The sequence below is a fragment of the Platalea leucorodia genome (genome assembly GCF_965183815.1).
Source record: "Platalea leucorodia genome assembly, chromosome: 16".
Classification (NCBI taxonomy): domain Eukaryota; kingdom Metazoa; phylum Chordata; class Aves; order Pelecaniformes; family Threskiornithidae; genus Platalea; species Platalea leucorodia.
This window is the reverse complement of record NC_138838.1, coordinates 8338849-8365982: the sequence shown is the minus strand read 5'-3', so window position 1 is coordinate 8365982 and position 27134 is coordinate 8338849. Positions and strand designations below refer to the sequence as shown.

Sequence of the window (27134 nt, the reverse complement as noted above, 5' to 3'; positions counted from 1 at the left end):
TGTGCTGTCACTCTTTAGGCAGTAGTGTGTCGGGGAGCTTGCCTGGAGACATCGATCTGAACTCTCCATACTAAATTAGGAGGGAAAAGAATGTTTTGTTAATATAATTTCTTGTAGGTGGAAAGCAAATACTTCAATAGGCTTGGAAGGCAGTGCGTAGCCTTCACAGAAATCAGAGATAATTTGACAGAATGGTGGATTTTTTTGAAATAGGGAAGAATGTACATTAAGAGAACAGAATCATGAAAGCTCTTTAGAAAAGACTTTAAAGAAGAGTTTGGGAAGATGGTTATACTGTCCTGGCAGTACAGGAGGAAATGAAGAAAATGGCAGAAGTCATATATACATCACTTTAAGGACAAGATTCATAGCCCAAATAACTTTTTTCCTCTTAGAACCAAAGATCAGAGCCTAGTAACTCTCAACAACTCCACAGTAAACGTCAGTGAGTAGTTGTAACTCATTCCTAACATATATCTTACTGAGGAACACAAGGTATTCTTGCGTTTGGCATCGGGATTTTTTTTTTTTTTTTTCTAATTGAACACAGAAGGCAAATGTCCCGCTAACCAGGAGGATCTTGCTGACAGGGCAGACTGATTCCTGCAGTAGATGTACTGCCATGTTCATAAATGGCTCGATCCAAAGCCCATTCACACTTGTAGTCAGACTACATTTACTTAATGCTATTACATAAGGAATCATTGGGAGTCTGCGTATGGATGTAAAGCTAAAGCGCATCTGTAGTGTTGGGGGGGAGAGGCAGTTTGTTTGGGGGCTGAAGGGGGCAGAGGCCCATTACAGGTCAGGGTAAAAATAAAAAGGCATCTAGTATCTCCAGAGCTTTCTGTTTTAGTGCTCTGTATTCATCCCGTCTAAAAGAAAATAGAAAAAAATGGGATGATACAAAAAACTCTTGTCATTCAAGGGCTGCAAGCCTGGAAGATCCAGAAGATGTTGGAAGGAAGAAGGGAGTAGAGGAAGGTGGAGCCGAGGCCAGAGGCAGAGCAGCAGAAGGCTGTGCAGGGAGTTCAGAAGGTCCGCTTCGTCTGTAAAGCTCCTGGATGCTGTGCTGGGCAGTATTGCATTTATTGTATTGTTAGCACTGAATTTGCTGAGCTTGCACAGACTAGTTTTTTGCTTTTCTTGATTTTCCCCATCTGGGTACTGTTTCTACCCTGTGCTTTTAAAGGAGAGGAAGCTGCTCTAGGCTTAAACTCTCCCGACACACTTGAAAATTTTCTAATTTTTGTGGTCAGTTGAGACTGACAGCATTGTGGACTGTTTGCCGGAGTTGCCGAGTGTCTCTCTCGGAGTGAGAGTGCAGTTTCCTCTACTGACTTGAAAGCACTGAAAGACAGCTGATAGTACCGTATCTGCATCCTGTTTAGTGCTCGGCCTCTTTGGCTGAGGCACCTCAATGCTTCACACTGTAAGGACTTTGGTTACTATCAGTATGGTTTGGTACGTACCTGTGATGTGTATGCTAATGCCGTCAAATCCCTGAAACGTCTGTTTCAGTCTCCTCTCCCGTGGCTTTCCTTTAATAGAAACTAGAAGTAAGGAAGAAGACACAAGATAAAATAAAAGTGTTTCCTCCAGTTCTCCATTAGGAATTGTCAAAGCTGACTGGTATTCTACAGCTAAAGTAAAAGGTTGCCATTTTCAACATTTCTCATTAGAGATGTTTCTTGTTACAAGGAGGGGGCTGACATACTTGCATTAAGTTAATGTGCACTTAGTGCTATGCAAAAAATATAAAAGAACTGGCATTTTATCTGGAAAGCAAAAGGCAGCCTTTCATTTTCAGACAGAACTTTTGGTTTTTCAGTGTGTTGCACAAGGTGACTTAAAGGAGGCTGATCTTCAGTATTGTGGGCATTTAACACTTGTACAGCAGTCAGCTCCACAACACGTTTTGCTTTCCACTTAGGCACCCAAAGTTTGAAAAGTCCCAGATCACTAGTTACTTTTGGAAATGTTGATGGTAATTTTTAAACCTAGCGATCTGGAGGTAACATCATTGTGCTTGTTATTTGCACAGCATTAGCATCTATGACCCTATTTTCTGTCAGACTTCTAGAAGAACTGAGCTGGTAGGGATTGGGCTCCGGGTTTTGAAAACAGAATGATTTCTGATCACAGAGAGGGTCCTGTGTAATGCACCCAATAGCAACAGAGCTGAGGCTGGTTTCTGATTACAAGTGCAACTTAATAGATCTAGCAAAGAGGTCTGTAGCGCTTGATTCAGCACGCTGCCATTGCTGACAAAACTAGAGCTTTCTCTTTGAAGTGGTGTGTGGCTGTGTGTGTACGTTCTTGGTTTTGAGCTGAATTTACATATTTTTTAGACACACGTCCTGGTGATCAGAAGTCCCACTTACAGGAATAGCTGTCTTCATCTTTGCCATTCGGGTGAGCCTCTCTGAATTAAACTGGGCTTTTGGTAGAAATTTGTGTATTCTCTGGCTGCATGAGATACACTCTTGTTTTCCATGCCGAGGAGGCGAAAGGGGCGATATGAAATCCCATTCCCTTCAACTTGTAGTTTAATATAAGAAAAAAACAACCGTGTAACTTTTTTTTTTTTCCTCTACAGGATAATTGTTTTGGATTGGAGCTCTCCTACGTGATTAAAATGGATAGTGAATAAGTTCTAATGTATCACCTGCTTACTGCTGCTTGTACAGTAGACAGCCTGGGAACTGCAACCCTTTATGGCCATATAAACAACTGTAAAGCTCGGACTTCCTTTAACTGCAGCAGCAAGTACAGAAGAAAATCTGACACTCTGCTTTGTAACACAGTTTGTACTGGTTTTACATCATCATTGCATGTAAAGGCAGTATGAATATCGCAGAACTGAACTGTTTTCTAATATAACATCCTTATGAAGCTGGCTACATGGTGGGGATTTTTTCTGCGCATGTCCGCTTTCATAAGCAAAAGAATTTCTTGCTCTGTTGCATTATGCAGTTTTCAGTGTTACAGACAAAATGATTGTAATTCTGTGGACTCCTGTTACTGCTCAGGCACTTAAATTTTTCCATGCTGGAGTGTGGAGCCCTGTCACAGCCCATGTAGTGTATGTTTTTCCTTGCTCGTTAAATTTAACAAGGTAATTTCTTGTTTTCTCTTTTCTTGGTGCTTTTGTGATCTAGTGTTGAACTGATTTGACTGATTAAGGGGATTAATTGCTGTGCAAAAAGCTAATGAGAAAAAGGCAGCGTTCTCCAGAGATTGCATGTGCAGCAATACGTTCCCTGCCAGCATTAGACAAGACTGAGAAAATCTGGTTAGTATTGGGAAGATACCTGTTGTTTAATTAAACCACACTTCTGGTTAGGCCTCCTCCAAGAAAAAAAAAAAAAGTCCCTGAATATAATTGAGCTTTGGATCAGGATTTTGATGGGCACAGAAACTTCATATTTAGCTTTTCTTGCAGTAAATACTGTTCAGGTGCAGGAGGTGTGAAGGTTGTCCTTGTCCCTTTTTAACAGGCACTGGGATTTTAGCTGCCCTTGTACAGCTGGGTGTGCCACATGTTGCTTTGTCGTTCCTGTTTATGTAGCGAAATGCTGCTGATCTGTAACTGCTAGTTAATTTGGTTTTAACAATACTAATAAAAGTTTCCAAGGTTATTGTGCTGCCATGTGGTTCTTTTTCTGGTTTTGGAGGTTCTTTTTGGGGGTTCTTTTTTGGTTTTGTGGGGTTTTTTTCTTGTTGTTAACTATGATTCCCATCACCAGACTATGTACACAACTAGATACCGCTAGAGCTACTCCAGGGAAGATGCTGCAAACTGGCAGACTTGGAGCTTTCTTCAGAAGAGATCAAGAAAAAATAAAAATCTTTCATCTGTTTAGTCACGTCATGGTAGTGATAGAGCTAGAGCAGAAGCTGCAGCAAGGAGGCTGCAGTCTGCGTTCTGCACCTCGGGTTAGCAGCAGAGCCAGTGCATGGGGAATGGGGCTCGCTGCTGTGCATTACACACTTCTGTCCAGGCAAAAGTTTAATATTTTCTAACCCAGGCTCGTACCAACTGCAGGTACCCGGTTTTCTCTCTGTGTGAGTTCTGTATCCTCGCTGCAGGCAGAAGAACTTTATATTCTTGATACAAGCTGCTGGAACAAGATCCTACTTTACATCGGCCTGGGGCTACGCAAAGCGTTGTGTTACGTTACCCTCTGTTCCTTGCAACAGGCTCCAATGACAAACGCATGCAAAAGTTAAATCGCGAATTTATTGTGTGATTCTGTCCTCAGTGGCTTGTGACCCATAACTGACGAGTAGCCGAGGGTCGTCCCCTCTCACTTTGGGCAATGTTTCATTGACTTGCTCAATTAAAGTAATTAAAACTCGTAGGGCTGCAGCAGTGTGGTGGAGCGGAGCAAGCACACGTGCATTTTTACGTGCACGTAATATGTATCGCTTTGGTTTGCAACATGTGAAATCTCCTTAGCTGCTTGGATTTCTTTTTCTATTTTATCTGTCAGACCAAATGGTGAGCAGACTGTGAACCATTTCCCTATCTTTTTTTAATCTTAATGTGGAGAATTTTTATTTCTGTTGGTAGCGAGCCTTTCAAGTAGTCCCATAGCCTGTCTGCTCTCCTTATCGAGACCGGAGCACAGCAGTTAAGAGATTTCAGTTTTTCAGCTGCTTCTACTTTTCTGGCATGAATGTAAATCATCCTAATAACATAAAGCATGGACACAAAAGCTGTAATTAACAGGAACAATTAAACAAGGACCAGTGAAAGCAGAGAAGATCAGAGGGGGCCCATCTAATGCTGCTTTTCAGCTTCCCAGAAAATGAAAGGCCAATTAATTAAATTGAAACAGTGATGCTGAGCTGTTCTAATTCCTCTCTGAGCCGCCAGCACGCGAGCCGCTTTGTGTGTCGGAAAGGGAGCAGAGAGGGAGGTCGAGACGTGGGGACGGGGGCGAGGACGGGGTCCTGTGCCCCCGCACCGGGGCCGCGGCGCTGCCCAGAGATGCTGTGCGTGGCCGGAGGCGCTTGCAGGGCCCTGCGGTTTGGGTGAAGACAAGAAGAAAAGCAAACGTTCATTCTCTAAGCAGCCGTGTTTCAGCTCCCTTCTACCTGTCATGGTACTTGTCTGGGGTTTGGGTTTTCCGTTTTGTTCTTGTTCTGGAGCAGAGAATTTCAGTCAGAGAGAAAAAACCTTGTTCCCCCAAATATCGTAATCTGTGCCACTCCAAATGGCCTTTCTGCCTGCCTGTTACCGGGCTGTGACTGCACGCCGGTGAGGCGATTTCGTGAGGTGATGAACAACTTTTAGCATCGCTTCCCTCTAAGCCCTGCATGGGCTCGCTGCAACAGCAAGAGCTGCGGAAGATGGCGGGAGGAGGAGAGGAGCGAGGCGTGTTTGGGGATCGTCCCTGCGGACGGAGCAAAACTGCGGAGGGGAGAGCAAACCTTTAAACCTTGTGACTGTGTGAAAGCAATTTAAGTGTTCAGGATCAAATTTTGAAAGAAAATTAACTATGGAGGCAGCCAAGCTGCTGATAGCATTTTTTAAGATAGAGGAATTTGATAAGAGAGTCTCGGGGGATTGCTGTCTGCAGGGTTGTCGAAACCTGGTGCTTAGAAGCCTTATCCGTAGGCTCCTAAATCACATAAACTGCATCGCTGTCCCGAAGCCTAATTGCAGCTGGTGTAGATAAACATTGTGTTTTGAGACTGAGGATCAGATGTGTAGCTCTGGAACCCCACGGAGGTTTTTTTGTCTTTCAATTTTTGCTTTGGCATCTTTTGCTTTCTGTTAACGTCCCGGCCGTTCGGGCAGCAGTGGCTCTGCTGTGCCTTGTCCTCAGGGCCTGTTACAACCTGTGCTTTCACCCTTGCTGGGAAATCAGTGGATTTAAGACCTTTCCTTATTGCCTTAAATATAAAAAGGAATATATAGCTTTGCGTCTTTGAACTGGTTTTCTTTCTTGCTGTCTGTTGCGGTGGCATGTGTGGCACTTACCACGAGAGAAGTGCCAGCTGTAGTAGCGGGAGGTAAAGTGTTTTCTGTCGAACCCGCTATCAGCCAGTAAAACATGCATGTCAACTCATCAACGTTTATTAATGTTTATTAACGCAGTCTGCACTTCAACGTACCTGCTGGATTTTTGCCAGTTTCACAGCGTGACCTTGAACTTCATGGCGAGACTGGGCAATGCAAACGGGACTGGGTCTGTCTGGGGATGGGAAGGATGCGGCCCTGCCCTACCGACCGCTCCGGAGGTGGCATCCCAGCCGCGCCGTGTTCAGCCTGGCCCCGGGGCTGAGCAGCAGCTTGCGATGTTTTGCATCAAGGAAAAATTACTGTTGTTTTTTTGTTCTAGAAAGACTCCCGATTCCCTGAGGTGAGGGGCTGGAATGGAGGGGTGTTTCCTTAGGAGAGCGAAATCAAAGTTTGCAGTTTATCCCATGAGGGGGTGGCTCCTCTCCCGAAAGAAGACAACGTCGTGTCTTTCTGGGGAGCAGCATGAGGGCTGCTGGGGACCTCTCCCAGAGCCACCCACCTCCCGGGCGTGGGAGCAGCTCCAGCACCGGGCCCTTCTCTGTGCGGGTGCTGGACGAGGCTGGGCAGGACAGGCTGAGCCCGAAGCTGACCTGGGTGCAGGCAGGATCTGGTAGCAGTTAGACGGGGTGAGACGGTGTCACCTTCTTCCGCAGCCCATCTGCAGCGACGCCTGCGCGGGGGCCGGCTGCGGCCGGAGCGGTTTTTCTCGTCCCCCAGGGGTGGTAGCCGCAGCACACCGTTTTCAGCAGGCAGCTCTGAAACTGGGCAGGGAAGGGGCAGGTTACGGGTCGTGGCAGAAAGCGGGCGCCCACCTCGAGACTCGGAGGCAGAGGCTGAGGGTGGACACTTGTTCTGTTTTGGGTGAGATCTGTATCAACTCCTAGCCCAACTCCTTGCAGACCCTGGCAGTTTATTAGCAATAAAAGTTTCATTCTGTTTGCTTTGTGTGTTCAATGAGCACTTTGTGATCTAAAATTAAGTTGCCTGACCCCATAAAATCATGGAAGCAGAAAATGAGCTCTTGTTTGGGCTCGGAGACTGCTCCCTCCCTTTCCATTTTATTCCCCAAAACCTTGCTGCTCATACAGCAACTCCCGGATTGAGCCTGCATTTGCACTTCCAGATAGGATAGATGTTCCTCCACATTTTATGAGCCCATTAAGTTGTTCTCCAGAAGCCCCAGCGAAGCTGTGCTTTCGTTAGCTAACAGCTTTCTCTCTCACCTGTTTGTTCATGAAGACATAGATGATTGGATTGTAAATCGTGGCCGTCTTGGAGAAGTAGGAGGGCAGGGATGCGAGAGCCGGCTGGATGGCGATGTCTTTGTTGGTGGCCACCACCAGGGCAAACGTGGTGTAGGGCAGCCAGCAGGTGAGAAAGGCCATCACCATCGTGATCACCATGCGCGTCACCTCCCGCTCTGCCTGCTGCGTCGTGTCCGATTCCTGCTGCTGCGCCGCGGCCTGCGGGGAGTTTTGAAGAAAGAGAGAGAGGCCTGCTTAACAACTTCCAACAGCATTTCCAGCCCTTAGGTGCCCTGACACCAGCGCCAGGAGATGTCAGCTCCACCAACTGTCACAAAAACCTGCCGTGAGGCTCCTCATCCCGACGTGAGCGGAAACCATTCATTCACCCGCGCTCGCCGTACTTACCGCTCGCAGGGTCATCAGCAGGTTGGTGTAGGAGAAGAGAATCAGGCTGAGGGGCATCACGAAGCAGGTGACGAACAAGGCCAAGATGTAGCTGCTGTTGTTGCTGCCACCGGTGTACCAGTTGGGCCCACAAGAGGTTCTCAGACCTGGAACAAATACGTTTAGAAACAAGCCTAAACTGATCCTGGGCTTGGATAGAGGCTCAGGAACAGGCTCCAAAATAGCAAAGGCTGGCGCTGCCCCCTCGTAGCGATGCTGCCCAAGCACCTCTCGCTTTTCCATCCCCAATGACCTGGAGATCAGCCACTGCAGTTTTTGGCTGGCCGACTGCTCTGTGGAGGAGGGCGGTTTGTTGTGGCGTGCAGCGTTACGGCAAGGCAGCTCTGGGCTGGGTACGTGCTGGGTGCCGCTCAGCGGGCTCCAGCAGTCAGAGCAGCTGTGGCTCCGATGCCCATCAGACATGTAAGAACGGCTGCTTCGCGTTGTGCGGTGGGTAACTTCTGAGGAACAGCCTCCGAGAGAGGATTATTGACTGAGCGAGCAGGAAGCGTTAACATTTTAAATACCAGAATAGAGGATCTCCAACTACCCTGCACTTAACGATGCGCAAGAGGAAGCTGTGGAGTTGAGCTCATGTCTGAAGCACATCTCCCCTACCTTCGGGCACGTAGCTGCTCCAGCCCAGAAGCGGTGGGGTCGTCCAGAGCAGTGACCAGCTCCACGTGAAGGCGCAGCCGCTGACGGCGTGCCGGTGCTGGAACCGAAAGTCTCCCAGGGGTCTGCAGACCGCAACGTACCGCTCAAAGGCCAGGATGGCCAGGGACCACAGCCCCACGATGCCTGGGGAGAGAAGGAGGGTTTGTGCCTTAGGAACAGGCTCTGCCGCCTGTGCTGGGACGTGGCAGACGGTGATTAAGAGCTGTTGAAGTAAATATTGTTGTAACAAGATGTCAGATGTTTTTCTTATGGCAGGGAGAGCTGTGAGGATATCTGGCCCTTAAAAAAATGAAGTTGGCAATTTGGTATCATCTGTGATGTATCGTGGTTACGACCAGGGTTTCTGTGCTGGAGTGTCCTCGACAAAAGGTTTTGTGCAGTGTTTCACGTTTCTGGTGCACACACAAGTATCTGAGTGCTGACAGAGCAGCCAGCCGGCACCCACGAAGCACACCCCGAGCAAGGACTCCTGATGGGCCCAAGTGACATTTCCCTCCCTGTGGAGACCAAGACAGAGCGTATGGTGGCCTGATGCAGCCAGCCACCTACTTGAGCCTTCCCTGTGCTGAAGAGTAGCTGAAGGACACGAGTTTTACATCATTTGTGAAAGCATTCCCTTCAGGAGAAGCAGCTAGTTGATGAAACGTTCCCCAAAGCGTCTTTGCTAAATGCAATGGCACCAACGAAAGACCAAGACAGGTCTCAAGGTTCACGTCCTTACCTGTCAGGGAGACCATGAAGCCCTCCAGCTCGCACATCCGTTTGCCGAACATGAAGAAGCCGTTGATGTTGTTGGAGAAGCTGACGGAGCTGCCGCAGAGCGTCACCAGCAGGTCGGCCACAGCCAGGTTCACCAGGATGTAGTTCAGGGGCGATCGGAGCTTCTTGTACCTGATGGAAACCACGATGACCAGGCCGTTCACAACCGAGGCGGAGACCACAACGATGCCCATCAGCACGGCCACCGACAGGTACATGCCCCGCGGGGCCTGGTGGGGCCACTGGGGGCCGTCGAAAGGCCCTGGGGTCCCGTTGTTGGGGGGCTCCTGCGAGCGGTTGGAGGAGTACATCCGTCGTCTTCAGGAGCAGCAGCACCGGTGGAGCCGATGCAGGTCCCTCTCCCCAAAAGCAAAGCCTCTTATAAAGCAGGAAGGCCTGACGCACCCCAGAGGAGCTTTGCATTAAAATACCTTAAGCTTTTTTTTTTTAATCTGAAGGGTTTGTCCTCCCACCCTCCCTTTTTATAATCAGCTCTTTATTCTGGAGAGGATAAAGAGTGACTTAAAAAAAAAAAATCTGACTGAACAGTGCATCATTTAATTAAGTAAATAAATAATTTTTTTTTCCTTGTGCTTCCCACCTGCCTTCCCCCGTAAGCATAACCTCTGCCCAGCCTCGGCGCCTGGGGCTCGCTGGTTATTCCCTGTGCCCCGGGTTTTCTGGGCTGCGGGCGCTCCCGTCCCATTGCCCTGCGCCGGGAGCCGGCCCCTCCGGCAGCACGGTGACCATGGAGCAACCGGGAGGCCAGGTCGGCCACGTCGGCCACTGCCAAAAGCCACGTGCTGGCCCCCGCCTGGTTCGGCTGCGCTGGTTATAAGTATACTTGATGACCATGCATCAAATATATTAATATTATTAATATAGTAATCAATGCATTTTAATAATAAATAGAACAAACTATATAAGTATAGTTATGTTATTATATAGAAGAATTACTGTGTATATATACATATACATTCATACAGGGATGCGTTTGGAGAGAGCACGCAAGGAAGTGTAAGAGCACCTGTTACCTCTAGCTATGTATGATACAATATATACTACATATGGAGTAAGGAGTATATACTTATGTAAGATATCAAATAAAAATATTTTATACACATATATGCATATTAAATTATACAAAAGCAATACATATGAACATATATGGAGTATATATAATATACAATACGTAATATGCAATATATATAATATTTTATAACACATTATATATTATAAAGAGTGGCTGTGTATATATACATGCTATCATATGTGTGTGCCTTTAAATATAGTTACCTATATCTGTACCTATATATAACATACATTCACATCTATATTTACATATATTTGATATATGCATCATATATTTTATATAGTGTATAGAGCATATAATATTTTATACACACATTTATATACATGTAATATTGTATGTTTTATATATCGTAACATCATAATATATACAGACTACCTGTATATATATACATATACATGCAGACATACATATGTATACAGTTGTCTATATAAAGATATATATTTTTATACACACATGCATAAATATATTATATAAGAATGCATGTATATGCATGCATATATACATGCACACATATATTTATTATATAGGGGAGAGATTTAAAAATTATGTTATATATGTATAAATATAACATTTATTGTAATGCTATAATATATAAAAGTGACTATATATGTGTGTGGAGTTACTTATATATACAAACAATATATATGTAAAATATATTCTCTATATAAATATTTTATACACACATACATATTAAGTATAAAATATTTATATGCATATAATAATTATATATAATATATATAAGTGCATTTATATACTTGTACATGCATATATGTGTATCTATTTATAAAGATATCTATATATAGATATATATTTAGACAGACATACATATACACAGAGAGGTGTAACTATGAATGTAATAACTACACAGCCAGCCAGACGCGCGCGCGCACACACACACACACGTATCTCTAAGCTGTGCGTCCCGTGGGTGGGCACAGGGATCTGCTCCCCGAGCTGATGGATCCACACCGTGTGCCGGGCTGGGCGCTGCCGCGCGGCCGGGCCAGCACAGGCCCTGTGGCACCAGCCACCCCGGCACGGAGCGGAACCGTTGGCGCCGGGTGCTGCTGCGCCCTGCCCTGCCGCGCGTGCAGGTGTCCGGGGCTGCTCGCCCAGCTCCGGCTGCTGCCTCCGCTGCGGCTCCTGCACCTTGTCAGCGGGTGAAATGGTACGGAGAAACGGCAAGCCCTTGTTTTTAAAAATATGTGAAGAGACACAAGCATATAATTAATGAACTCATTCACGTATAGACACGCACATGTATATATGCACATATATGCACGCGTGTATATATATATGTATATATAATGTGTGCATAGGTATATACAGTTGTGTCAGTGTAGGGGGATATATATGTAAAGCGTGTGTCTGTCTGTCTGTCCATCTATACATCTGTCTAGGAGGGAGCTTGGTTTGGGCCATACTTGTGCCTATGCGGGCTGAGCAGCAGGGAGGCGCAGCAGCTGCCCACGCCGCCTTCACACGCTGCCGCAGCCCGAAGCAGCCGCTGTAACACGTGCAGGGCCCATCGGCAGGTTTTCCATTTCAGTGCAACGATCCCGGCCGAGCAGCGGTGACGACAAAGGGCGAGGTGGGTGCTGACGCCGTCAGCGCATCCCACGGGAACGGCAGCCTCCGAGCAGGGGATTGCCTTCAGCACTGGGGAGCAGCCCCGCTGCTTGCTGCCTAAATATGAACCCCTGACAGTATGTGTTCAATCAATCCAAAACTACAGCGAGGAAAATACACATTAAACGGCAGAGCTGGAGCAGCCATGGGGAGCGGGGGGGCAGCCCCTCAGCTCCCTCCCAGGCCAGGGAGGGGTCTCTGCCCCTTTGTCCCGGGGAGGACGGCCACAGCGTTGGGGATGGCAAAATCCGTGCGGCAATTGCCCTGGCCCAGCCATGGGCACCGCATGGGGCAGCTCTAACGCCCTTCTGCTGCTGCCACGGAGTAGCACCTTAAGGGATGCGAAGTTAATGGAAATTTCAGAAGGGCCAGAGATTTTTTTTTTTTTCAAATCCTCCCTTGACTGATCTCCCTCCCACCCTGCACCGCCAGCGCCTACAGTCCCCGTACGAACATCACAGCACCCTGCTGTGACAGAGCAGGGTCCCCGCTGAAAGCGGGGGACGTGCAGCCACTACAGTTACAGTATTGAGTTTTTTTTTGCAGCATTGGACAGTGGAGAATAAAGCCAAGCAGCACCTGATCCTCGGGTTTAAAACCATCTTCTGCTCCCCAAGCTCTCACCAGGCCCCAGCTCTTCATCTCGTGCCTCTGGGTCGCTCCATTGGTGATGCGCTGTGACGCGCCGAGCTCACGCACCCCGGACCGTGGTACCGACCTGCGGAGACTCAAAAGCTGCACCACCGGCATCGACTTTTTTTTTTTTTTTTTTTTCCCCTTTTTATTTTGGGTTCTTGTTATAAATATTAACAAATCTGACAAAAAGTACACAGATAGATAATACTGAAATACAAAAGTCTTTTAGGATGCAGGTAAGGACAGTTTCTGCAGCCTTCACATGGTAGCAAAACATCAGTATCAAACATTTCACGAGGCCTGGCATGACGACCACCACTCTGCATGCAGCTGGGACGGACAGACGGACCGCCCACTTAGAAAAGACTGGGATACAAAGTGAAGGAACCCACACCCCACACACACATACACACACACACACACACGATGTCCTATTCCACCTCAGGCATAAACCAGTTTCATGGCAAGAGGTGCTGAAACAAATGATGGATTGAAAGTGACTCTGCAAGAAAAGGGAGGCACAGCCGACGCGGTGCTCCCGTAGCTCTTCTGGAAGCTCAGATCCAAACCAGGTTTTAAGGTGCTGGACCAGTGACAGAGAGGATTACTGGGAACATCCTACTTGACACGCTGCCGGCATTCAAATAAAATCCATGCATATCTGTAGAATGCATTACAAATATTAAGTTATTAAAAAAGCCCCTATGAACGTTGGTTCCCCCCACCCATATCAAACAAGGTGTAACACGATCGTCGCTTTGAAAAGTAAACGTAGGTTTCCAGAGATCCGATTGCTTTCCAAAAAAAGAAGTCGGCAACACACGCGCGCACACACACGCACACACAGCTACAGGGCTCAGAAGCTGTAGGTAATTGAGACCGATGGGGAAACAGCAGCTCTTCCTAAGAAATCATGGTTTAAAGGCTTCAAAAATTTCTGGCAAGGTGCAGCATTTCACAGAAAGTTTTAGCTCATCCCACCGGGCTCCGATGGGATGAGGATGCAGAGACCGACCAGGGTGGGTCACGGAGGATGAGAGCTGGGGTTATTATTATCATGTTATTACTGTGCCGTACACAGAAATTTGGTTTGGGTGCTGTTTGAGGCAGAAAACGGACGAACCTGACGGCCATGCCGGAGCTGAGCGTCTCTGCAAACATGATGCCGGCTCGGCCCTGCGGATCAGCTCGCTGCACGCCAGCAGCTCGCAGTGTAAAGCGCCTTGGTTAGGTTTTAGGTAATGGCATGAATTGGAAAAGGATGAGTAAGGGAAAAGTGATTGATAGAAAAATTTAGCCTGAAAGCCGGCTTTGCTGGAAAAATAGCCGTGCTGAAGCCTGGCTGCGTGGCTCTGGGTGGGAAGGCATGGTTTCATTAGGAAAGCGGCTGCTGCGAGGGCAGCGCAAGACTTCACTGCCGGTCCCGGGAAGCAGGAACGGCCGGCGGCTTCGCTGGGCTTTTTATTTTGCCCCACACTTCTGCAAATGTGAAGCCACCCGATCCCGGGGACCGTGAGAGGGAAGCCATGGTCCGCACAGCGCCTTCAGCTTGCTGGCTACCTTCACTTGGGTTATTGGAGAGGACGAGCACAACATTTCTGGAAGAAAAGCAAACGGTCTTCCTAGGTTATCAGGGGACACAACCATTCCAACGGAGGAGCTTTAAATGCATAAAAGAAAGACTGTTTAGGCCCAAACCACAGAGACTGACAAACCACCAGAAATATGGCACAATTGCCTTGAGAAAATAGTTCCAGGTTTTAGTGACACCTTTTGCTCATATTAGATACACGAACGGAGACTGATGCATTCATTTTTGCCACTGAATTGCAAGGCAGCGAGAAGGTAATTCAGTATAGCAAAGAGTTAGGAGAGGAGTCAGAACTGCAGTGCATGCAGGCGTGTGGCGTCCGTGTGCCTGTGCACACGTGTGTGCGTGCGCGCGCGCATGCACGTGCATGCTCGTGAGTGCGTGTGTGAGTGCGTCAGGGTGCAGAGAGGCATTTTGGAAAAGCCTTGGGGACGGGACCTGCTGAGCAGAGCAAACCGCCGCTGCCTTGTTCCCTGGGAAGGGTTTTCCTGCAGCCAGGCCGTGGCGTGGGGTGTCCCGCTCTCCCGGCTGCCCCGGCACCACGATCCCCCGTATCCAAAGCCGTAACCGAGAGAAGTCCAAAGGCCGTGGCCAGCAGAGCTGTGCCCGTCCGGGGAGCGGCCCCGTGGTGCTCAGTCGCTGAGGACGGCCCCCGGCAGCTCGTTCGTTAGTGTGTGCCAGCGCTCGATTTTCTTGTCCTTGTTTTTCAGGCAGTCGAACCAGTGCTTCAGCCGCTCGCCTTTGGCATTAATTCCTAACACGACTCCACCTTGAGAGAGGGACAGAGAGAGGGAGAGGTGGGGGTGAGCATCAGCCCTGCGAGGGATGCCGGGGGATGCCGAGGGATGCCGAGGGGTGCTGGGGGATGCCGAGGGATGCCAGGGCATGCCGGATGGAGCCAGGTCATGCAGCCGCTCTCATGGCATCCAATGCCAGGACCTGATGTGACACACAGGCAATCACAGCCCGGCTTCCCCGGCCCCTCATGGCTTGGTCTGGGACCTGCCCTGGGCAGCTTGTTCTCCTGCCAAGGGCTGGATGCTCATTGCAATTGCAGCGGCTGTCAGAGATACTGGGTGCTTGTTAGCAATAAATCACAGTGACCAGTAACAAAATCACAACAAGCCTAGACATCCAACAGAGATAAATGAAATCTCCCTGTTAAACCTGTTTCTTATTCAGAAGAAAAGATCTGAAAACAGAAGGGGAAAGGGAGACACATCTTCTCCCTGCTTGGTGCTCCTTGCGCGGGGGATGTCTGGAATGAGGAGCAGTGGGGCCGGCTACAGGAGAGGAGGCTCAGGTGCAGGAGAGGGTTAAAAGCAGAACAGAAACCCAGCAAGAATGAACCTGGGGATGGAGACCAAACCGGGAGGCTGGAGAAGTGCAGAAGAACAGCAGATGAAAAAAGAAGAGGCACAGAAGGTGAAGATTAAAAAAAAAAGAGGCCAAGGAGACCTTCTGGGGTGCCCCACTCACCTATGAAATCGTTCGATTTCCCGATATCGTAGTCCCACACTGTGACTTCCAAGGTCTTTTTCGCCAGGTCGCCATGCTTTATCTCATAGCAAAACTCCTGTTGGGGAGCGGAGACGGAGTCAGGATGAACCCGCGCTGGGTTCCTGAGGGGACTGGGACCCCTGGGAGGGGGCTGGGGCTGTCCATCCCCCTCCTCGGGCTGCTCCCCACCCACGGGGAACTCAGCTTCTATCCCTCACCTAATGACTGAGCTTGGGTTTGGGTTTTTTTTTTTTAAGTCCGAGGACTGAGAAAAGCCCCTAGGTGAGAACCACAACCGGCAAAAACCCACCTCATTGAACTCGGGGTTCAGCGTCTTCTTCTTCACCGCCGTCTTATGCTTTGATTTCTTGTCCTCATCTGGTTTCAAGTAACTGCAACGAAACCAGTGCAGCACGGTCACACACGGGCCCCGCACCCCTGCCAGCGAGGGCGGCAGGTAGGGCTCCTGCGCCTCCCCCTGCAGCCTGGGCACGGGTGGGGGCACCTCCGGCACCAGCTCCTGAGCAGAGGCAGGGTGAGATGGGTGGCTGAGCCCCGCGAACCTGCAGCTCCTTCCCCCCCTCCCCTTCCCTCCCCTGCCAAAATGCTGCAGATGGCTGGAAGGAAGCAGCATTTCCTCGTGTTAGGACAAGACGAGTGGCTGGCTGCCATCAGAGAGCACCGATTATTCCATCTCCAGTCCCTAGGGGACACTGGCACCGCACACATGCTCCCAGCTCCCAAAATCAAATGCTCCCAGCCCAGAACAAGTCCAGACTTGGGATCGTGCGACCTGTCTGCTCATCCAGAGCCTTGCCAGGAGACAGAGACCGCACGCAGGTGTGTAGGAGGGAGCAGGAGCAAGTGCAGCGGCTGCAGCTTTGTGCACCGCTGTTTCCTGCAGATATTTTGCTGCGCAGCAGCAGGACCGAAAAGCGAATGAGATTAAAGTGTCATCAAGCAGAGAGGGCACCTGAAATCTGGGCCAGGCCAAAGTCAATCCATCACCGTTTTGTGTTGGTGCTGGTTCTTTAAACATCAGCTCTGCTTCCTCGTTACACTTTCCAGATCTTGCTCATAATTAAAAAATTAGGGCTTGTACCGAGAAGCATCACTTGTCTATCTGCTCTGATTTAAGCCCTGCAGATACAACCTACTGCAGATAGCACAAGGGGCACCTACAAAACAACTGTCTACAACAATGGGAATTATGTTGCTTCAGGGACTGAGTCTCCGATGAGCATTTAAAAAAGCAAGAGTGGATTTTTATGCAAACACCTCCACTCCTAAAGAACAATTAAATAGGAACACGAAAGCGTGCTGCTGATAAACTCCATTACTGGCCTCCCAGGCACGGTTTATCCCAGTAGCTCTGCCTTAACAAATACCATCCCTGAAAGTGCCAAAGTTTGGGTGAGCGCACTGGGGACAGGGACGTGGGATGGGCGCTGGCGGGGCTGCCGGCCCTTCCGCGCCGTGGCCCCCCCCCGTTTTGCCGCGAGCAAGTTTGAAAAATGCCATCCACCCAAAAAACAGGAGCTGCGGCGATGCGGCGCCCTGCGCCAGCCGGGCTCTGCAACAGCAAACCACCGCCTTCCTCAGCATCCCTTAATAGCCCCTGGATGACACCGACTTCCCTGAATCACTTGGGTGAGGCCGAGTCACAGCAGCTCATTACAGTAATTTTAATGGCTTTTTTTTTTTTTAATATTGCTGGTATTTTTCAAAGGGAAGGTACTCGCAGTCATTTACATTGGAAAGTGTCAGCGGGACCTGTAAATGTGCCCTCAACTATGTTAACCAGACCCTGGAGCCACCAGAGCCACGGGCTGCGATTAAAGTGCTGTCTGACCTAATTACACACACGTCGTAATTAGAGGCTTTCCAAAGCATGGAGTGGTGACCCCGCTGCCGGGCTGGGAGCCTTCTCTCCCCTGGGACCTGGGGAAGGGGGCAATTAATTGCCTGTACCCTGGGGCTGGGAGAGGGGGATGCCTGCGCCCCAATGCCACTGGCCAGGAGGGCCAGACCTGACCCAGCAGCCATCCCCATCCCAGCAGGGACAGCGTGGGCTTCAAAGAGTGAAAAGGCTGGGGCTATCACCGGGAAGGAAAGCAAAGGCATCTGCAGGTGCTGAGCGAGGTCCAGGACCATCAGGCACAGGCACCGTCTTGCTCGGGGGATACCCATTCCCGTGCCACTGGATGAGACCGACCACCCGCTGGGCTGGGGCTGTGCCATCAGCAAAACCCAACCGTACCTGTCTGCTTCGGGCCACCAATTCTGCCCCCAGGGCCACATCCCTGCCGCAGACTCTCTCCCAGGCAAGGGCAGTGCTGGCGGGCAGTGCCGAGCCTGGCAGTGAGGCACCGTGGCCACCCAGCCCCTGCTGAACCGGCAGGGACGACGCACTGCCCCGGCGCAGGGCAGGCACAGCCACACACCACCGGGCAGATCCTGCACCCACGTTACTTTGAAGCACTGTAAAATAAACGCCGGGGAATAACACGCTCCAGGTGAATGCAAGCTGCTGCTGTGACGCCCTCATTTGCATCTCCTAATGAGATCAATTAATTTCCACTGCAGGGAGAGGCAAGAGGGGACAGCACAGCTTCACCGAGGGCTGGCAGTGCCAGCAACTCACCCGGCCCGGTCCGGCCGCGGAGCAGCACTCACGTTTTGACGTAGGGGTCAGAGTAGCCGTTGGCGTCCATGGCAGCCAGGTGGGCGCAGCGGATGATGCCCACCAGCAGCCCCTGCTTCTGCGAGCTGTACTTGAGGGAGATGAGGATCCGGCCGCGCTCCTCCAGTGACTTGTCCTCTGTTTTATCTATCTGGGGGAGGGAATGCACCCAGTCCGGGGGCTGCTCAGGGACACAGCCGCAGCCAGACACCCACCTCCCCATCCCTGATCACATTTGAGGGGTCAAACTACCCCACGCTCCCATGTGCTGCAGGGAGAAGCTGCTGTATCGGTGGGCCCACGGTGGGGGATGCTGCTCTGAACCCCCCACTCACCGGCAGCTGCTTCTCCAGGCAGATGTTGAAGTTTTTGGTCTGGTTGGGCTTCAGTTTCTTCAGCGGGATCCGCGTCTCCCCAATGAACTCGTTGTGGCGGAACTTGTCCTCGTCGCAGACTGAGATCCTGCAACAAGCACAGGGTGAGCAGGGCCACCGGGGAGAGGGGAGGCAATGGCAGGAGGGGAGGGGCTGCGCCGCAGGCCCCCCAGCGAGGGGATGACTTTGAGGCCACCTTTCCCCCGGCCAGTGAGTGGGCATCTCCTTCACAGGCAGCTGGAGAGCATCAATCTGCTGCTAAAGCCTGGCCAGGGCAGCTCATGATGCTTAAATGTGACACCCAGTATCCTGGTCTGCTTTACCTCCTCAGCTGAGACCCGAGGCTGCCGGGACGGAGGACAGGCCAGGTCTGGGGAAGCGGAGGGATGTGGGAGGCGGACACTGCGCTACACCATGTCTCCTAGCTCCAACACACAGCCGCCCGTGCAGAGCTACCTGCACGCCCTGGCTGGGCCCCACAGCCACCATGGCCATCTCTCCTGCTCAGACCCCATCCTGGCCACGGCTCCTGCACCCCTCGCGATGGCTGTCACCCCACCGGGGACTGGGCTTCCTCCAGGGAGATGCTCACAAACCCTGTGGTGCCGCAGTTGCTGTGTTTAACACACCCCCCAGTCCAGGCACTGTCAGCAAAGCAACCCGGGGCCTCAAGCATCTTAATGGCTCTTCCATTAAAACATCAAAGTCATCGGTGACTAAAGCACAACTGTTCTGAGCCACCGCCAGCCCAGCTGCATCCTGCCCGGCCAAGGAGGCTCTTCCTAAACCCGCTCTCAGACTGCGCAGCCGGGACTAGCGAGCCTCCCCGCAGGGCTCCCTTCCTCCCTCCCTCCCTCCTCACCCAAGGAGCTCGGGCACTTTTCTGAGTGTGGCAGCTCTCAGGGTGTCCCCTGGCACTGGGGACATGGCTGCCCGGTCTGGGACACGGAAGGGGTCCTGCACCTCCTCTCCCACCATGCAGACAAGGGTGGGAGGGATTTGCAGACCCAGCCTGTGAAAGGCATCACACCTCAGCCAAGCAAAGCTCTCCCAGCCCTGTTGGGGTCCTGCGCAGGGCCGGGTCCCAGGATGCACCCCATGATGGCAATGCTGAGCAAAGGCTGTTTTCCATGCGAAAGCTATAAATGCCTTTCCCTGAGCTCGCAGCTAATGAGTCATTTCTGTGCTGCTTCCCAGCCTGCTCTGGGTGTCAGGAAAGACGACAGAAGAGCGAAGTTAGCGCTTGCAGGGAGCCTCCACTTGCAGCTCCTGAAATCCCAGAGAAGGGGCCAGGAGGGTGGTGGCTGCCTTGCGAGGGACCGGCTGTCCCCCAGCAGCACTGCCTGGAGCTGGGGACAAGGAAAGCCATCCCGTCTCCCTTTGAAGGGAGCATCCCACACCCTGCACCCCCACCGGAGCCATGCAGGGACCGGCTGGGCTCCCTGTCCATAAAGGAAAGGCATTTCCCTTCCCTTCTCTCCGTTCTCCCCTTTTTCTAATTTTTCCTACAGTGTCTTCTCGTCCTTTTGCTGCCTGATTTTTTCTCTCTTTCACCCACTCCTGTTGGTGCCCATTTCTCATGGGCAGCACCTCTGCCTCCAGGGACCGTGCTCCGCCTTGCCGGGTTTCAACAAACAGGACCTATTCGGGAAGGGGTAAAAGTAATTAAAGATAAATAGCGCCCTGTGATCCCGCCTCAGAGTAACTAATTGCACACCATGCCTCTGGCCTGTGCAGCGTCTGGACGGTTTATCCATGGATGGTTTATCTGTGGATGGTTTATCCATGGATGGTTTGACCACCCTCATGCTCACAAGTGAATAACAAGGCGGTGAGGGAGCCACGGGGATGGCTCAGTCGCACGGCACAAGGACCATCAGGGACAGGGAGTGGCAGAGGAAGGGGGTTTGGAAAAAAATAATACGAGCGGGAAGACGAGGAATGCTGCTCTCCAGAAAACTGTAGCTGGATGCAGCGTTACTATAGATACCCGTGAAAAAAAACACCCCACCGCAACAGTAAAACCCTCAAAGAGAATCGCAAATGCAGGCACAATATTTCCTATTTCCCTTCCTCCTCTCCCCTCTCTTAAAGAACGAAACTGAAAAAGGAGCAGCAGCAGCAGCTCCAAACAAGAAGCAGCACTTGCCAGGCGTGCACAACCCCACACCCATCTGGCCAAGGCTCTGGGAGGGAAAGCAAGCGCACAGTTACGAAAGCTGGGCTGAAGAGGAGAGGAGCGTGGCCCTCACACGGAGCTGACAGCCAGGGGTCTATTTTTACACCCGGCAATTGCAGAGCGGTGCCATCTCCTGCACGCACAGGGGAGGCAGGGTTTGATGCCAGTTTTACCTCTTAAGAACATGAGTAACAAGATCTTCCCCCAACAAGGTCTAGATAGGCCCCAGAAGCATGAGATGATACCAAATGCAATATCCTACTTGCTGTGAAGCCCCAGAACCACCCGGGACAGGCGGAAGCCCGGGAAGGAAACGGCTGGAAAACCTCAGTGGTGGTGGTAAGGGAGAGCATCTCCAGTGTCGCACTGGGAGAGGCTGGAGAGCCCCACTGAGCCCCGTTTCACTGCCCGTGGGGACACGGGAAGCCCCTTGCTCCCACCTTAGCAAGCAGCTCTGAGAACACCAGCCCCTGTGCAGCATGCTACTGCTCAGAGACCTTCAGCTCAGCCCCAGGCAGCTGCAAGCCCCTGCGTGCGCTCCCCAGGGACGGCTCCTGCCCCCCTGCACCGCACAGCCCTCCTTCAGCAGCAGCCAGCGCACGGGACACCCTGCAGCAGCCAAACCACCACGGCTGCCCGAGCTGCAGCCCACCGAAGGGCAAACTCTTCCCCAAGGGAGAAAGGTGACAAATCGGGGTAGTTTCGGGGTCCACAACCCCGGCCTGCCGCAGTGCCACAGAATGCACATCCCCTTTGTCCCATGGGTGCGACAGTGCCCCGGGCAGACCCACAGGCGCTGCGTGATGGAGGCAGCCCAGCCTGGCACAGCGCTGGGGCGATGGCCAACCTCCTTGTCCCCGCTGACGTCCCAGGCTAGTTAAGGTGTTTGTGCTGAACCGGGTCCCTCGGGAGGCAGCTTTTGGCACATCTGCAAGACCTGGGAACTGCTGCTGTCTTCGAGCAGCATGATAGAGCTGGGGACACCGCCAGGTCTCTCCCAGCCCCATTTTCCCTCTGGCATCTCTGGCCACCTCTCGGGTGGGTCCCCACCTTTTGTGCCCATCTGTGTGCGATGACTAGAGGTGATTCAGATGCAGCGTTTCGTGTCAGCCCTCCCAGTCCCTCGGACTCAGCCCCCGAACCCCAGTCCCTCTGGCTGGCTGCGGTTCATCTTCACCAGGACAGTATTTTTAACTCGGGCAGGCTGGCAGTGCAGCGGCCCCATAAGTGAAGGCAGTGAGCATGAGTCAGATGAGCAGGCAGCTCCGGCCCCAGCCCTTCCTTTGGAAACAGGCATAATGCAATTACACCGGCTTGAATTTTATTACAAGAAATCGATGTGATGGAATTTTTATGCCTTGGGTTAGAAAATCAGCTCCATGACAAACAGCAAGAGACGCCTCTGGCAGCCACGTTCACCTGCCATCCTGAGCCCTTTAACTCAAACATCACTCCTCCCTTGCCTCTCTTTATTAAACCCAATCCCTTGAGCTTGGCTTTTGATTTGACAGCTTCCACTGAGGGGTCCTGATCTTTAAGTTAAGGGCTGTGAAAACCACCTTGGAAGAAAACTAAGCAGCAAGTGAACTATCACTGCTCATTAAACTTCCTCTCCCTCCTACTCAGCCTGGGCTCCTGGGTTCCAGTCCTGACTCACCGTGCAGCTCAAGCAACCCCGCTCCGCTGACTCACGACTTCTGCTTGCACACGCGTTCCTCCGGCCTCTTTCCCATCGTGGAAAGGGGAGAACGGAGATCAACGAGGACCCTTTTCCACAACGCACATGCACATAGCAGGCAGCGGAGCCTGAAAACGCATCTCCTGTATCTAAGATCCCTTATGGTCCCTATAGCAACTTAGGAGGCTCTCAATGGAGGAGCAGATGCGCAGGTGATGCCAGCTTGGCTTAAGGACAGGCAACGCCTGGCAAGGAAATAAAATAGAAAAAGGCAGTGTCCTCGGACTGTCCAGCTCTCCTAAAATCAAAAGGAGGATTCAGTGCTGGGCTCCATCATGAAATGCCTCAAAGTCTGAGCACAGAAGCCACAGTAGAAGTTAGATGAAATTATGAGCGTGCCTGCAGTTCCGGAGCAAACCTCATTCAGCACTTCTGGAGTAAAGCAATTTGGGACCCCAAATCTCTAAGTGTCTGCAGTATGCCTGTTAGACCTGATCAAGTACTATTTTCTGAATAATATATTTAATGAGTCATGATGTTTGTCAAACACATGATTAAACAAAGAATTCCTGGCATTCGTGGGCTAGCTGAGTATCATATGAATAATGCATCACTTCGCCAATATATCTGGATATGAATAATTGTATCCCGTATCTAGCCAGCTCTGATATTTATTATGAATACAATCTATTTATTGCATATTACATGTATTATTTAAATGTAGGCGATTGTATTCTGCCTATTCCAATTTCCCCTGCAGCATTTCTCTGCCTCCCCCCGTCATGCACCCTGGCTTCCCACCACCGGAGACCGTGGCCAAGCTGCTGCGGCACGGCCGTGTTCAGACCGCAGACGGGGAGCAACAGTGCCTGCAGCCGGGGACTGCGGGGTGGGATTTACCCCTGGTGCTGGCAGGGAACCTGCCCCCAAGCCCAGCCATCCCAGCCCTTCGAGTCCAGCATCTTTCAAGCGGCTCTGAATTTGCCTTCTCTCAGGATGGTGGGTGGTTTCATTGCTATTAAGCCTTGGGCTAGACTCAGGGATATTTAATTCGATGAATGGATGAGACCTTTCAAGATCCTCCCACCTGCTGCGTTTCATGAAATCTGAAGTATCTGGTGTTTTTTGAGGGGGCTGATTCATTAACAAAATCCTGCTTGCCAGCACAATTAGCTGGGCTGCCTTCACCTCTCCTTCTCCCTTGGGGGTGGCCCTGCTTGGGGAGGTGAACCCCAAGAGCTCTCAGGGCTTGGGTCCGTCACAGCAAAGTGACTCGACCAGCTGGGATGAGGCCACAAGGGGATGAGGGGCAGCCTGTCGGGGCACAGCGTGGGGTTGGGGGGGTCAGGCAAGAGGGGATCTGTTACTCCACTCTCCAGGAGGCAGAGGATGCCCCTGCGACGAGGTGAATGCCACTCGTCCCCCCAGGAGGGCTGCGGGCACCGGCAGAGTGCCCCATGCCAACGCCGACCCACCATCCCATGCCAGACACGTCCCACCAAGAGCCCAGGTGGGCAGGGAAGACTTCTGGGTGCTTTTCGAGCTTTTCCACTGCATCACACACTCTCCAGGCAGCAGGGAGGCAAAGGCTGGCGGCAGCTTTGATCTCCATCGTTATTTTTACATTAAAGAGACTTTGCAATCGTGTTCCCTGCCCCTCCGTGAATCTCAGCATCAAGGAGGCACCCGGGGAATGACCACGTCCCAGACCGAGGGGAGCATCACTCATGCTCTTTCAACTACCAACAGTTGCCTTGCAGGAGCCTCGCCTGATTAGCGCAAGGAAAGCCAGCATCCCCACAGCTTTGAAGTTGGCTTTTCCTGGCGGAGAAGGAGATATTTTGTGAGGTGATGGGCGGGCGAAGTGAAGCACTGAAGGCAGGACAGTACGTGGCACAGGAGATGCTTCCTGCGGGAAGCGGCACTGGGAAGGTGAAGGGCCACTGCCACTGGTGTTACGGAGAGGCTCATAGAGGAGAAACGGCTCAACCCACACCATAATAAAAAAATCCTCAGTGAGCCCCAGCTGCCAGGGACCCCAGCCCCTCCATCCCTCCTCATATAAACCAAAGATCCCTCCCCAGCTGGGCAGCGAGGACACAGTTCAGCAGGTATCTAAATGAGGAGGTACAACATTTCCCAGCCTTGCATCCTTCTACTCGATTAAATATTCAGTGTTTGAAAAGAGGAAAATCCAAGCAAGGAATTAAAATAAAAGATGGATTTTTCTACCTTGTGGCTGGTTTGCAAGAATCCACATCTCATCTAGACCTGCCTCAGGATAAATAAAATTTCCTTTGCCAGTATCTTCAAACATGAAGATAGAGAAAAGAAAAAACAGGGCTGGGGAAATGCTCTTAAATAAAATGAAGAGCACTTGAATTTTGGGTTCTGGCTCCCCCATGCAAGATAAGAAATGGAGCCACACTGCTCAGAAACTTTGTTTTAGCAGAGGAATTCCCTGGGCCATAGGCAAGAGTTTGAGTTTCCACCTGAAATTCTGCCCAACCTGTCGGGCAGAGCAGCTGAGCCCACGCCCAGCGCCCGAGGGCAGGCTGGCCCTGCCGCCGCGACGGCCATTTGTGCCAGCGGCCGAAGCTCGGCACAGGAAGAAGCACCGAGAGCAGGGAAGGACACGGGGCCACCAAGGGTGTCTCAGCGCCCACCCTGCAGTACGCTGGTTTCAGAGACGGGACTAAGAAACGTTATTTCATTTGAACTTTTACACACTCATCTACGTGAGGGACATTTTTTCAAGTGATCAGAGTTCTGACTAGAAAATTTTTTGGGGTCCACACAAGAGGCGATGCTGAAAACCCCCTGGGAAGACCCACCACAGTCAGGGGAGGAGATGGCCCACACAACAGGCGACAGTCCTGCAGCAGAGGTGCCAGCTGGGAAACCTTCTCTACCCAAAAGTCTGTTTCTTTAATTCTTCTCCAGAGTCATTTCCAGGCAAAACCAAAGCCACAAGCCCCAGCCCTAGAGCGAGCTCCCCTTCACAAACTTCTCTGCTTTTCTGCTCGCACAACCTTCCCAGGGAGATGGCAGAGCCACCTGAGCCCCTCTAAAAAACCATAACATCCAGCCCAGAGTTTGCCAGCTTCTAGATTATCTTTGCTGCACCAATTGCCATGTTAACACCGAGGATGCAATTCCCCTTTTTACCCCACGCAGGAAAAGGCTGGTCCTGCCCACCAGCACACAGGGACGGGTGCTGCTGAGGTGCTCAAACCGTGAGCCTCATTAGTGCCGGGGTGGCGGGGCTGGGGCTCCCGCACCGCCACGCTGCCGGCAGGGACTGTGCTGTGCTAAATCCCGCAGGACAGAGCCCACTCCATCTGGATGCAGTGCCAGACCCCAGCACTATGCTTGGAGGTGAGGTGGGGATTCCTGTGGCCCCCGTGGTGCTCCCAGCCACTGGCCACCCTCGTGGCAATGTCATCGTGGGGCTCGCCACCTCCATGGGGAGAGGCTCCAGCAAACCCATTGGCTAGCTGCAAATGCCGATGAGTCAGAATTGCGCTTGGATATTCCTCTCCATGCGGAGAGGATTTTGATCCTTAATTATCACTTAATTCACCGGGGTCAGCTGCTGGCAAGAAAACCTCAGCTGCAAAGTGTAGTCTTCGCACAGAGCACTGGAGAGCTTGGGAATCTCCCTGAAAAGAGGCAGCTCTGATGGGCGCGAAGGTGCGAGATGGATGGCTCTGATGGCACGAGGAGACGCCAAACCCCGGGGACGCTGCCCCTGCATGAGCAGATGAGGCTTCGCAGGGAGTTTTGCTCCCCGCAGAGCACCCGGCTGGAAACTCGCACAGGGCAACCACACTGCAGGCGAGCCCGAGGCTTCCCTCACCTCCCTGGAAAGGCACCCTTTGAAGCTACTTTGGGTAATTGGCTGTTAACTGGCCTTGCCAGCAATCTCCTGAGCTCCCCGTGGAGCTCCCAAGACAGAAACACTGTCTCCATTCAGCCATGTCCCCCCCCACAGAGCGAGGGGTCCCTGCGCATCACCCCGGGGTCCTGCAAGTGGGGTACAGGGATCCGTGCGCGGCGTTCAGCTTTGGAGGGGGCACAAGGAGCCCCGTGTGCTGAGCTCTGCGGGAGCCCACAGCCACGCTTGGCGCCCCGCGCAGTGCCCGCAGCACCCAGGCTGGCGGGCGGGAGCAGGGATGTGCTAAGGAGGGATTGCTGTGGGGAGAAGGGCAAATCCAGCCCGGCCCACACACGTTTCTGCGAGTTCCCCTGCCATTGAGCATCCCGCACCTCCCTGCTGCCTCCTGGGAGCAGGCGAGTGCAGCCCTTCCCCAGGGGAGAAGCAGCTACCAGGGCCCCAAAAAGGTGCGGGTCAAGTCTTTCTGCTCCCTGGCACATTTCAGCAAACAACTCAGCCCAACATCTCTCTACAAACTGATTTCCACGCTTGAAGAGGCTGAAAATTTTAAAGCCTGGAGTGAAAAATAAGAAAAAAAAAATACCCACCAATAATAATAATAAACCAGAGGCTTTCCAGCCGAACAAGCCTGCAGCACTTTCAGCATGACTAATATTTTCCATGTGAAATAATAATCCGCGATGCTAAATTTCTCATCTCTATGCACATTGC

At 51.5% G+C, this 27134-nt stretch overlaps 3 protein-coding genes across 3 annotated transcripts in view; 1 reads left to right on the top strand and 2 right to left on the bottom strand.

The window, feature by feature from the left end:
* The window catches only part of TEX14 (testis expressed 14, intercellular bridge forming factor), a 35198-nt gene extending 31927 nt beyond the window's left edge, over positions 1-3271 (top strand). The window contains 4 exon segments of the mRNA XM_082327915.1: positions 929-1038; positions 2352-2389; positions 2393-2415; positions 2600-3271. Of these exon segments, the coding sequence (XP_082184041.1) occupies positions 929-1038; positions 2352-2389; positions 2393-2415; positions 2600-2633 (205 nt within the window). The 3' untranslated portion in view covers positions 2634-3271.
* Positions 3272-6651: 3380 nt separating this feature from the next.
* On the bottom strand, positions 6652-9473 carry LOC309598008 (pinopsin; the record flags this gene model as incomplete). The annotated part of the gene is made up of 5 exons (XM_082328096.1): positions 6652-6795; positions 7258-7497; positions 7687-7832; positions 8344-8526; positions 9125-9473. The coding sequence occupies 5 exons, from the start codon at positions 9471-9473 to the stop codon at positions 6652-6654; spliced, it is 1062 nt and encodes a 353-aa protein (XP_082184222.1).
* Positions 9474-14743: 5270 nt separating this feature from the next.
* The window catches only part of DOC2B (double C2 domain beta), a gene marked incomplete at both ends in the record, with an annotated part of 35069 nt that continues 22678 nt past the window's right edge, over positions 14744-27134 (bottom strand). Inside the window, 5 exons of the mRNA XM_082328199.1 lie at positions 14744-14880; positions 15591-15687; positions 15922-16003; positions 18288-18445; positions 18630-18756. Of these exons, the coding sequence (XP_082184325.1) occupies positions 14744-14880; positions 15591-15687; positions 15922-16003; positions 18288-18445; positions 18630-18756 (601 nt within the window). The remainder of the gene's footprint in view (positions 14881-15590; positions 15688-15921; positions 16004-18287; positions 18446-18629; positions 18757-27134) is intronic.